This window comes from Phalacrocorax aristotelis, chromosome 10 (assembly GCF_949628215.1).
Source record: "Phalacrocorax aristotelis chromosome 10, bGulAri2.1, whole genome shotgun sequence".
NCBI lineage: Eukaryota > Metazoa > Chordata > Aves > Suliformes > Phalacrocoracidae > Phalacrocorax > Phalacrocorax aristotelis.
The window spans coordinates 20,488,187-20,501,612 of NC_134285.1; the positions used below are offsets into that span (position 1 = coordinate 20,488,187).

At 42.0% G+C, this 13,426-nt stretch overlaps 1 protein-coding gene across 1 annotated transcript in view; it reads right to left on the reverse strand.

Annotated features, from left to right (window-relative positions):
• The window catches only part of LOC142062743 (cytosolic phospholipase A2 epsilon-like), a 34,810-nt gene extending 24,915 nt beyond the window's left edge, over nucleotides 1–9,895 (reverse strand). The window contains exons 1-2 of the mRNA XM_075105645.1: nucleotides 9,869–9,895; nucleotides 7,556–7,628 (exon numbers count right to left, since the gene is read on the reverse strand). Coding sequence (XP_074961746.1) covers nucleotides 7,556–7,628; nucleotides 9,869–9,895 — 100 coding nt within the window. The remainder of the gene's footprint in view (nucleotides 1–7,555; nucleotides 7,629–9,868) is intronic.
• Between the last annotated feature and the right edge of the window lie 3,531 nt (nucleotides 9,896–13,426).

Consider the following 13,426-nt stretch of genomic DNA (forward strand, 5'->3'; position numbering starts at 1 on the left):
TTGAACTAAAAGGGAACTCTTTAAAAAAGGGTAGTCAAGATCGGTCCCAAACAAATAGGAAAAGATTAATACCTCTGCCTGGCAGACATTAAAGAACATTGCCAATGTGATAGCAGGATACAATGCAAGCACCAGCACCAACATCTGTGAGTGAATCTTACTTTTAGCTTTCACTGGCTACGACTATAGCACTACTTTACTGGCTCCTGTCATACAGTCATACAAAGTGCCTGGGAGAGAAGCCCTAGTCTCACGTGGACAGTCTCACATGTCTTTTTAGCAATGCGGACTGTCACAGCCATGTTAAATCTAGCCTTTCTACTTTACATTGGCCTCTCACGTAATAGCAAATCACATGTGGGTTCCTGGTCCTTACCTACAAGGTAATCAATGTCCTTAGTTCAGCAAAAAGGTTGCCTGAAGCTCCTCTCTGGAGACCATTGCTGATAAATGTCCTCAAGCTCTGTGAATCTCGCATGTGGGCAATTCTTTCCCTGGCACTGCCCTGAGTCTTCAGAATAAACCTCCATGGGGACTAAGACAGCTCACAGGCCTTACCACATTGTGCTTTTAGAGTACAGCTCACCTCAGCAGCACTCATCTGGATGCGTGTGAAAGAGCACTAGGAGAACACAGATGCATTTTAAAAAAAACCAAACAACAAAACCAGGCCTCTGCTCAGACGGTACGGGAAAGAATGAATCACTGATTACAAATATCAGTCGCACTGCTTAAGGCATACTTGGATGAACTGCAGATACTGCTGTCTTGACAAATCTGAACCACCAAGACAGAACTGGAAGAGATTCCGCAGGTTCTTTTAACGGTGTACAAGAAAATCTATTGGGAATCAATGAATTAAAATGCATTTAAATGTATTTTTCACAATAAAATACCAAAGATGAGAAGTTGGACCTTCTTCCCTTCTTCTCCTCATCAAAGGAGTACCTCAAAAATCCTGAAGCAAGTCCTGCAATAGGTAAATGCCTGCATCAATCTTCATATTCTTTATGAAGTTCTTTGAACATCCCACATATCTGCTAACAATCCTGTAAACACAAATCTGCTGATATTCAATTCGTGGTTCCTGTTCAGTGTCAAGCAAAGTATACTTTGGCATGGGAAAAGGCAATACTCAGCTTAGTTTTCTAAGTGGTGAAAAGGTGTTATGCAGCTCAGCCCAAAGAAATTTGTAAATCTAGAAAGCCTATTCAGAAATCAAAGCACACACTTCATCGTCATTGTCTGTTGACAACCGCTGACGTTGCTTACATACATTTGAAAGAAACTGCATGCTAGTCTTGTGCGGTGTTATTTATTAGCACAGCACTTCATAAAATGTGTCTCAGCTCATAATAATAATAACATATTAATGAGCTCCGTGATTATACACAGCATTGTCCTTTTTAGTGGCAGCTTATGATACTATGAAGGCACAGCGCAGGCCTTTTGTCTCCACACTTCTTACCACGTATGCAGTACAATGCAGTTGTATACAATACAATATACACTGTGCTCTATGTAACACACGTCATCGTGGCCTTTGTGCCAACAATACATTGGACTTGAGAAAAGGAAAACCCTCAAAATAGTCTCTTAGACTAGAGAACACAAAATGGGTGATCTGAGGGAAAGTAGGTTTTTGCATGTGTTTAGATGGCGGCAATGAACAGAGGAAGAGTGTGAGCAGAGTTGGGTTATATGAGTGGAAAAAAATCAAACAGAAGATTAAATAGAAAGGAGCAGAGGTTGTGAAAAACTGCAGCCGTGAAGTTGATTCATGTCATAGTAATTGAGATTATCCATTAATTTGTTACTCATATTATTAACTGTGGTTATGACTTTGTTATTATGAACATCAGTCAGGACCAGGGCTCCATTTCGACATGTACCTTACTAGTTACACAATTAGCTCTTGATCTTTATCTTACCAGCTTACAACTACAGTAAGAAAAACCCCGCTTCAGGATATGATGTCAGAGGGAGGAGCTTCTGGTGATTAAGAGTTGCTTTTATACCTGTTTGTTTCAGTTTCTTAACCAGTGAGGAAATCCTTGTTTACAGGCCTTGTTGCAACTCGGCAACCATCCATACATCTACTTCTCTGTCCCTGTGCAGATTCCTGCTGCCAAGTGTTTGTCCAGGGCTGCTTTTAGCATTTCTCTCCATTAACGCAAATGCAGCCTCTCTGAGCAGCCAGCAGCATCAGGAACTTGGATGAGATGCCTTGCAAAGATGCCAGTGCTCTTTTTCAAAGGACCATGCCATAGGATTTCTCTCAACCATGGCAAAAGTCAGTGACCGCTTCCATTTTGACAGGGAAGTGATTTCGTCCTAAAAGCAAACACGCCATTAGCACTGGCCATCCCAGGCAGCTGCCTGCTGGTACTGCCCACGGTACCTGCCTGCCCTGTTTGCTGCCACCCCCTCGAATTGGTGCTACAGTCAGCAAAAACGTAAGAAGTATTCGTAGCTTGTTGTGTGCATGTCTTCAGTCGGCCTTTTCATCAAACAGTAGTCTCCTTTGGAGAACGTGGCAATGAAAGGGAATTTGTTATTATGACGGTGTTACACAGGATTCAGGTGGTGTAAGGAAAAACATTAGTAACACCACCCTCCGACTTTAAAAATCAATGGCCAGTGTAGTATTGGGAATTTGCTACAAAACTACATAGTAACAAGGCCCAGATTTAACAAGAACCAGATTTAATTCCACAGTTAAAGACAAGCCTAAGGTTTTATCTAATGAGAATGCTGATTGAGATTAGCTTGTCATATTAAAGAAAAGAAAGGAAAAAAAAAAAAAAGTAGCTGTAGGCCATTCCAGAAAAAGCTTTCTGGAGCCTTGGACTTTACTAAATCTAAAGTAGGGCAAGCCAATATTTGTAAAGAATTTTTTTGTCTCCTGAAGATAGTATTTCTGTGAAATACATGTATCTAGAAAAATGTTACTGTGTATTTCACTCATACCCCATGAAACAAACAAGTCTCTCTCCCATAGGTGTCAATTTTACAGCGTAGAAGATATTTTCCTTCCTGGAAGAGCAATGAACACTGCCACCAAGAAAAGGGCCACACCAACCCAGATTTGCCAGCTGAATGAGACAGCCTGTGCCCGGCGGTGACTACAGCGGCAGCCTCCGCGCACCTGCTGTGCTCCCGTGGGATCACGCACAGCGCGGCAGGGCTGAGCAGCCACACGGAAAACAAGGTCTGCTCTGGAGAATGTACACAGCATGAGTCTAGTTCTTGTCATAATCAGCACACGGGGTGAAATGCAGTGGTACTTGGCCAGCAGACCAATCTTTCTAGAAAGAAAGTCTCCCACAGTTAAATGGTGGAAATGCAGAGCCCTGCATAAAGGTGGCTTCAAGGTGATCTGTGAAGAAATGGGTGGGGAGACTTGCAGATGAAAGTTATGTCCTCTTCCAGTGAACATGGATCGTGGACCAGTGCTTAACAAACAAGAGTTTCGAGCAACCAATCCCTTCCCACATGCGGGAAGCCTTCTGCAGGTCAATCTCCAGTGCATCAAGTGACAAGGAAAGTAAAGGAAGGTCATGGGAAGTCACTGGATGGCAGAAAAAATTCAGAGCCTTTCGGCAGTGAAGGAAAAACTGGTTTTTTGCCACTACAGGGATAAGGCATTAAGATTGTAAAGGTTTCTGTGACATAGAAACCAGAGGCTGGACAAAGACTGTTGCTGATGCATTGTATTTATGTAGGTTCAAAAGGAGACTGGAGGTGTTGCTGCGTTCCTATGAAAACTGTATTTGGCCTGGGAAGTTACCAGCTCTGAAGTGATTGAATGCTGGGAGAGAGCACCATGCAGAGACCACTGTACGCTTTTCCCCTGGGCTCGTACACCTCTCCAGGCACCTGCCTCTGACCACTCTCAAACAGAGGGCAGGAGAGACCTTTGGTCTGATCCAGCAAAGCCTTTCTTCTGTCCCTGTGCACTGCAATGGGGATGCAGGAGCCTGCAGAGCCCGGTCACCTCTGCTTGTGACTCTTGTTCCTGATGCTGCCAATGGCTCCCTATTTTGCCTATGCCTCAAGCCAGCTTGGTTGGATGACCAATGTTCGGACCATGGGCAATTAAACACTCCTCCAAAATCTCATCATACCATCCTGTACAGCTGCAGAGAAACAGCACTATCCAGTCAGTGAATCCAGACCTTGCAGGAATGGTGGATGCATTTATGAAGGTTTGTGATAGCCGCAAAGCCATTTTAAAGCAAGAGACAGCTGCAGTCATGCAGTTGCTAATAAGTCTTCTGCTGTTTTTGGAATAAATACAAGGGAGCAGTTGTCTTTGTGTAAGAGCCAATGTGCCGAAAAGGCCTTCTCAGGCCAGCCTGAAAAGGGCCAGCTTTCCTCAAGTAGGCATTTCTGCTGCCTGTGCAAGGCAAAGAAGAGAAAAAAGAAATACCTGTAACTATTTAATTAGCAATACAGGTATATAGATGTTGCCGAAGAAAAACACCCTGAAACAGGGCTTGGTGTTTTCCTATGACACCGAGAAAGAGCATCTAAGTTCCCATCCAGTACAAAGTGAGCTGAAAGACACCAAAGTAAAATACCTTAGTGGCCTCCAAGTGCCAAGGATTTTGGGTACAGTGATAAAAGGCAAACACTACTTTTGACTCCTGAGCCAGATCTCTGAGCCACAGACCTCATGAATTGCAGATCTCTTGGGAGACAAGGGCAGGGAAAAGCGTGCCTTGGTGCTTGCCCTGCCCAAAAGCATTTATTATAGGTCAGTTCTGGGGACATACTGTTGATCTGGATGAACTTTTGGACGGGTCTGGTATCACTGTTCTTATGACTTTTGACAGGGAAAATTTAGCCAAACTCGAACTTGCCCAGAAATTGCAACAGCAGTGACTTGGGAATGGTATGTACTACTCAGATTGTAATTGCCTGATAACCTACATAATATAGGAGCAAATCCTTCTGATTCATGAGTAAGCCTTATTCAGATCAGATTTCAGCACATATTATTAGCCTAATTCTGTTATTATGCCCACACCATGTACAAATACAATCTTCTCTCTGACACAAAGTGAAAAGATCAGGAGATCATGATTATAGACGATTGCCACAGCTATCCTATATTTAAAAACCCAAGGCCTATATTATATGACATGTGCAAGATCTAAGGAGGCACAGACGCTTGTGGGTAGCACAAGGAGGACCCTTTAGCTGCACAGTGCAACAGATGAAGAAAAGCAAAGTGTACTCATCTTTAACATGCAGTCTTCCAAAGACTACAGTTTAATCTAGTCAAACTCTGATGGCGCTTTGCAGTTTGAATTACTTCTGTGCCATCTTTCAGCTCTCTGTCCTCGTCTCTGCCTCCATTAACAACTTTAGGTTGTACAGAAATAGTGGCTAAAACAAATAACTGTGAGTGGGAAATACAATCAATTCTCCTTCTCCTAAAATATATTTTGAGCTAAATATATTTCAATTATTTAAAAATGTTTGAATAAATACATTTATTAAATGACAAATACATCCCCACAGAAAATATTTTTTTAAAAAATCATTTTTGATCAAAGACTAAGTTTGGGAAAGTAAATATCTACAGAAATAGAGATATGTAGGCCTAACTATTTATCTTTACTTTCCTTGTAAATCACTGTTGCTACATTTAAGCGACTCTGTTCAGGTGCAATGAAATACATAGATTAGGATTCCCCGATTTGCTTTCAATGTCCGCATTGTCTCACTGCCCATAAATGCGCTTCAGCCTAAAACACTCTATATTTGGTACAGGCTATAAAGTGAACTTCGCTGTACGTGCCGGTACCTCTCTCTTCCATGGCAGAGGTTTTTAATGGGTGCCTTTGCATCTCTTCCTCTGAGGACTTCTCTCGTTGTTTAGGCATTAAAACCTCTCTGCACACCATTTTTGTCAAGAATGGAAGGGCCGTAATGTCAAGGTTCCTACTACACCCTCACACTGTGTTCTAATTCAGCTTAATGCTTTTTAACACAGTGTTATTTCTTGTGATGTGTATCGCACCACCTGGAATGGCTCCACTAACAAAATTCAGTCCTCTGAGAGAGCATACAGGTAAGGCGCAGATAAAATCTCACTGGCTTTCTGCCATGCCACAGGTAACTTTTTCCTGATTCTCAGACTGAAAATAAAATGTGGTGCTCTGTTGCACAATAAACAAAGGCAGTTGGGATGGGGAATGGACAAGGCTGCTTCTCTAGCCCTAACACTGTTTCTTTTAGCTCTTGACAGCAAGGATCTTCCTCCACATCTGGCGCTGGAAGAAAAGCTCCAGTGATATAACGTCATACCTGCAACCAGGCAGTCAAACCTCCGCTCAAAATGAAGCTACAGGATAAAGACTAATAAAAGATAAAGAGCTAAAATAGCTATGGATTTCTGGAAGTTCTTTGGTCCTTAAGAATGTCAAGGCTGTCATTTCCAATGATTATAAAATGCTGAGAAAGAAAAAAAATCCCTGATTTTAAAGCCAAAGGCAGTTTATCATATTATCAACTCTGTAGGCGGTTACCTTGATGCTTCTGGCTGTCAGGGCAATTTAGGCATTCCCTTGCGCTGGTATCATTTATGCCAGAAAACAGCTCAGCTGAGATTAAAAAGACAGAGAGGGAACTGAACCATATTTTCATTCTTCTCTGAAGATGTGCTGTTTTCAAGGAAAGGCAATATTCCTGTGCTAGGCTCAGCAGTAGAAGAGCAAGAATTGAATAGCAATCTCTATGGAGGCAAAAGGTCTTGCCGAGTTCACTTGGTCTTGCTTAATATGAAAAGGCAAATATTCACTTCCTTTCCATTGCATTCCTGCCTTGTTCTTCCTCTCTGAGGCAGATATTTGAGTTGACCTTCAGCTCACTTTCTCCTGCCTAAATAACCGCTAAGATTCCCTCTTCACTTCCACTTCCACCCATTCCACCAAGTCCCCAGAAACATTTCAATAGTACTTATTTTGCCTTGAAAGCCTGGTATTTCAAATACATTTCAGTAAACACTTGACATAAAAGAAAGTTTTTAACAAGAAGATAAATAACGCTCTTTCTTTTTTTTTAACATAGACTTTCAGAGGTGCCTGTATGTATTTCTACTGTCTGCAAAACACAGACAGGTATAGAAGAAGATACCAAAGCTCCCATATTACCCCACAGGCTCTGGCAACCACTCAACATCAGTGCTGGCATTTTTATGGAGAAGCAGAGGTGCAGCCTGCGTTGCAGCACATTAAAAACCACAACTGAGAATTAACAGCTGAAACTGTTCAGCAAAACTAGCTCTGAAGATTGTTAGCAGTTAAAATGCTTTACCGTATACCGCAGTAGACAACTGATATTTCCACTAATACTAACATTGTGTAAACTGGAAGACATTGTTTATACAAAAGTGTATTCTAAGAATAGTCCAAATTCAAAAACGCATCCCTTTTTGAAACCATGGTGACACTTCATGCACAGATACAAGTTACAGTGCTTGCTTATACTCTCTGCTTTCAGAACTGAACTACTAGGAACCGTAAAGGAAGACTGTGATACTCACACAGATCTGCCTTTCTCAGATTTCTCATTCTTACGATTTTTACAGAGAGTGAGCAGCACGGACATTCTTCACTCTGCAAGAAAATGACAGTTATTACTTGAATGAATATTAAATTGTTTATGCTTCATAAAACATGCCTTCCCATAAGTGTGCGTTGCAATTTTTAAAGCCACTCAGCAAGATTGGAAGATGAACTACTTGCACTGGTTTGGATGTTAAACCCATGTCTATGTAGAGTTAAAAAAAAGAGACAGAAAAAGAGGAAATATTCCTCTGTCTATGTAGGTTATTGATGGGAGAAATAACAGTAGAGTGGATAACACAGTAAAATGGTTTTAAATAAAACTAATGTTTACATTACATGACAGGGTATTTTAAATGAAACCTTTATCCATAATTAAGCTGGAAAAACAAGCAGGCATAACGAGTGTTCATGAGAAACCACTTCATTAAACATCTGTAGACAAAAACAAAATAAGTTTTCAATTCTCTTGAACAGTTGAAATTTCACATGGAAAGCAGATAATTTTATTCCAACTTTCCGTTTGAAATCTTTATCAGGAACTGCTCCAAGAAACGGTGGAAAATAAATACATGTAAGGTTGTGAGGTGGTCAGCTATCGTAGTCAGGAAGAGGAGAATGAGGGAATACAAAGAACTCTTAGGAAACAGAACCAATCTGTGGTAAAACACAGAGTCATGATGCTGTAGATTTCAATGTCTTAGTTGTGTTAAAAAGAATTGTGACACCAGAGGAAGATGAAACTGTTTGGTGAGGCACCACCAGCACAAATGCAGCAGAATCTGCACGAAACAAAAAAACTTAAGAAAAGATGTTAACAAAACTTCCCCACCCAAACCACATGTTGGATATATGCAAAAAGGATCATGAGCTGAAACACCAAGGACAGGAGGAAAGACAAATAACTAGACACAACCAAACCAAATTATTAATTCTTGTAGATTTTAGTACCTGAAACTTTAGCTGTTGTCTCACTGGATGTCATTACCTAATCCCTCTCCCACTCTCTGCTAGCAAAATAACTCCATTAAATCCTTTTGGAGGATTATGTCGCTCTTCTTTTTCCAGTTAGGAATGGACCCAGCCAAGAAGTTGGACGCAAACTCCCCTATCACTCTTGAATTACAATATGACAACCTTGGTCCATATTTTATGCCTTACACCAAAACAGAAGGGCATGTTTTAATGTCTTTCATCTGGATTTGGGTTCTGGCTGGAACAATTATCCTGCCCTCCCCTTCACCAAGAAGTCTCTGCTTTTACTGTTTCTCATGAGGCTGCTTCAGTGGTTAAGGGCAGGGGGATGAGGAGAGAGGACAGTCCCATTCCTTGTTTTGTACACGTAGTTTTCCACACAAAGACCGTTGCCAAACTCTGTTCATTACGCTCCCCTCCTTTCAGAAGGACAAACCTGTAGATCCTTCATGTTTCTTTAACCAGTTTGGTTAGATAGTCATGCTTTTTATTTGTTAAGCCATGGGGATCCCACATTTGTGGTCTCTGAGCATCAATGCATGCTTATGTTAACACACAGCCATGTTATGGAAAGAAGCTCTATAATCTCCATTTTACAGCAGGGAAAGCAGGGCACAGAATGATTTAATAACTTGCTCATAGTAAAACAGCAGGTTAAGTTCAGACATGAGGAGAGGACAGAGTATGTGACCCTTGAGACCCACAAGCAGTCTTAGGGCTTTCCCTACCTCGTTATGTTCCACACACACAAAAAAAGTAATAATAATACTAAAAAAATTAATCTCAGAGATTATGGACAACGGCAGATCAAGACTTTTTTGTGTGTCAGCCATGCAAAAATGTCAAACTAGGACCATCTTTCTGTTCATGATTAATCACTGATTTTAGTCAGTAACTTTCCCATGTACACCACTACCAGGCATGTGGTAGCACAGCTATGTGGGACAGAGTGTGACAGTACTCATAGCGGGCAGATGCTCTGCTGTGGAAGAGCCAAATTCATATAATGCCTGCATCAAACCACAGATTCAGCCCATACCCACAGCAGGCTCCCGTGAGGCACCTCAGACCGCTTCCCAGCCTCCACATGGATCGCGCACTGCAGCTGGACTTCCCTCCACCACCAAAAGTGCCTCCACAGGGCAGCCGATATCAGCAAAGCTATCAGACAGCCTGATACAAATAAGTAAATACATACATGAATTTGGTCTAACAGTTCCCCAGTCCTCTTCTAGGCACCAGAATCCCAATCACAAACCCACCTCAGGTCACCTTCGGCTTCGAATGAATTACGGCCTGAATTTCCTCACTCTTACCTCACGAGCACTCCAGTACGATCCCATTGTGCTCCCAGCTGCATACAAGTCAGATACGGGTGGCACTTCAGTATTAGAGGCTACAGCTAGCAGTGACTCACAAAGTACATCTGCAAACTTTAAGGAGGCACCTGCTGAGGAGCAAGTGGTTTATCCATGCCCCACCTTCCTCATTGCATGAAAGAGAATGTATGAAGAGAGAAGGGGAGGGATATTTGATAGTCAAACACCAGAGGTGTGTGTTGGGGGAAGGCTGTACACACCAAGGTGCCAAGAGTTATTAGCTATTTAAGATAAGGGAGTCATAACACACAGCACTTATGCATGGATACCTATGACGTGGCAGCCTAAGTAATACACAAATCGGAGAAGATAATAGCAGCTACCTGTGGGCTGGAGGAAAACAGAGCTCCACAGCGACCCAATCAACAACCAAAAGTATTGCGGACAAAATAACTTTGAAAGACCTTCTACTTCAACAAAATTGTATTTATTTTCCTCTTCTTGGAGGTGGAGGAGTTGAGTTGCTTGCTGGTAGATGTTTCCCCACTTTCATTCATATACTATTCAGGTGGATGTACATTTTCCTGCTTTCAGAACCCTTCCACAAACACAAAACTTCTGAGTAAGCCAAGAGAAAAAGAATAAATTCTCCTCCAAATTAGGGCATACATTGATTCATCTTAAATGCTAACATCTAGATGTTTTAAACACGATGCAGTGTCATCAAATTATGTATACAAATTACACAACTTTCCCATTTTCTCGCAGAACACTGTGCAGCAGCAGCTATGCAGGCGAGTAGCTCTTGCACGGGTCCAGCTGCTAACATGCCCACATGTCTGTTATGAAATGACCACTTGAAAACTTCAGGAGGTGACACTATACACTCATAGTACCCATGACCTGTTTTCCCCTTCTACACACACGTACCAGAAAAATGCACAATAGAGAGAGTCAGTTCTGGCTTCACAACTTTTCAGTGAATGAAAATTACTTTTGTCATCAATGATTTTAGGATTAGGAATCTACCCTCAATACTCTTCTGACTGAAGATGTGAAGTGATAAAAGGTAGCAATCCCATTAACATTGTGTCTGGCAAAAAAAACCCAACACTGAATCAGACAAGCAGCCTTGGCTGTTTACCCCAGAACAGAGAAAACTGGTCTGAAAGTGGCTAAATCTGGACTGTTTTGTTAGTTCCTGCAGAGGCTGAACTGATGTTTCCTGAGCCGTTCCCCTGGGAAAGCCTGACGTGGATATGAAGGGCTATGGTAGCACCAAGACTATGGAAGGTGATGTCTGCCCTCAGGGAAAAAAAAACCCACCAAACTCAACAAAACACAAGTCCAACTAAACAACACTGAGGACTGTCTAGTTGAGGTAGAGAAAGAGGTAGAAAATGGCTGACTCGCCAAAAACAGCTGAGAAACCACTAATTCTTGAATAACTCCGGGAAAGAAAAAGGGAGGACCGATCTCCAGGCCTCTATCACGTCGCCTGCCCAAAGGGAACTCTTACGGGAGTTTTCTCCACAGTAAGTGCTGCAAAGCGTGGCACTGGAGGGAGCCTGTCCCAGAAAATCACTGTCAAGTGCCTCTGCTAGAAGAGGACCTAATAGTAGCCCCAGCACGGGCACCTGGAAAAAGATGACCAGTGTGAACATTCAGCAAATGCAGAACCCAGTAACCCAAAACCCTGTACCAGTGTCTGAGAAACTACCATTTCTGGTTTGGTTCAGGTTGTCTGAGATTTTAGGGTGCAACACAAATTCTGATAAGGGACATGCAAAAGGTGGAGCAGGCTGTAGGAGGGATCTGCAGGGAACTGTTTCCCTTATCTCAGGAATGCATGTTTTCTGACCAGTCTGAGGCCAGGAAGAAGCAGGTGCTCACCATTTACTACCAAAAAGTCCACAGGTGAAGTCAAGAAGAATATCTAATCCTGACAAAAATTCCCCAAAGAGGGCCATCAGCTGAAAAGTGGAACTGAGGCCGGAGTACCACGGCCTCTGCCAAGCTGATGCAATCCCCAGATCATTGCAATAACAAGAGGACTCTGACAAACATGACAACACCCTCCCTGGCAGACGTTAAGGATTCAGTCACAATGCCCATATTTTGGCAGTTTGAAAACCTTATTTTAAGCTTATCAGTGGCTTCTCGGAAAAAAAAAGGGTGGATAGGATTTTAGAAGATAACATAGAAATTGTCTATATACCTTGTTGGAAAATTTGTGGAGAGAAAATGCTGTTCTACTGCTCTTGCCTATTTCTTTCAGGCCAGGCTACACAAGGAGGCGAGGGACTCTTCTGAGTCTCATCCCGGCTAGGTTTTGACAAACTCCCAGCTGCCAGCATCTGCCTTCCTTTCACAATACTTCTGTGGGACTATGACCAAAAAGACAGCAAAAAGCAACGCTTTAACTAGCTCTAGTTCTAGAAAAGACTCTCTGCCCTTCTCCAGTAACTTGCCCCTGAGGAAGAATTCACATTAGAAACAGAAGTTACGTGTCTCTCTCTGCTGGACCTTTCTTGGCCTTCAGTGTGTTTGAGTAGATTCCATTCTCCCAAAAACACCTAGGATTTTGGTTTTGAGGTTTTTTTAATCCAAACAGCTACTATTTTTTCAACATCTGAAAAACTATGCAAAGGGGCAAAGGATTTACTTATTAAATGTCTCATTAGCTGAAGAGGAAGAAATGCAAGGTGTTTTTTCTGCTATACATCCACGTTCAGGTACGCAATAATGGCTGATCAACATCCATGATTTGGTGGACAGGACTCTTGCTTCTTGGGAATGACACACGATTGTTTCCTGCGTTACAAATTGGTCTCCGGTAGGGCTTGAAGAGGAGTGCTGCTTTTTGTTAATGGGCTGCTCATCAGGTCCTTTATTACATACATGCACACATTATTTAGTGCATTCCCAGGAGCAGCATTTCTTCTTCTGTTCTTTGGCAACCGCGCTGGTGTTTGGGAGCTGTTAAGTTTTTGCATTATGTGTGTATAAATCAGCTTTTTCCCCCTCAGCCACCGCACTTCAATGTACCTTTCAAATAACTAGTTAGACTGTGGCAATCATATAATGTACGCAATTACCATACATCCTTCAATCCCGCTCACCTGCTGTTTCAGTAATATTTCATTCGCTACGTTGAACAGGCTCCAGATGATGCTGAAGCAAAATTGTATTTCAGGGAGACAACTGCAGCTCACGCACATGATCGGAGGCAGAACACAGTTGATTGTGAGAGGAAATGGCCATGGCCCTTCAAACAAATTCATAAGTTTGACTTAATTTATAAGACTAGATGTCATCGTAGACCTAAAAGGCCACCATCCATGCATCCATTATCCAACACAAGTTTGAAAAAATTAAATATCCTTCATAAGAGATATATGTATTTCATGACAGTTCACAACAACAACAAAAAAAAACACTTGGGAAACAAAACTCTTAAAAGGTAGGACACCATTTAATTCAAGTTATTAAAACCAAGTAGAATGATTTAAATTGATACTGCATGGTTACTAACTTCTGTGTCTGAAAAGGGCT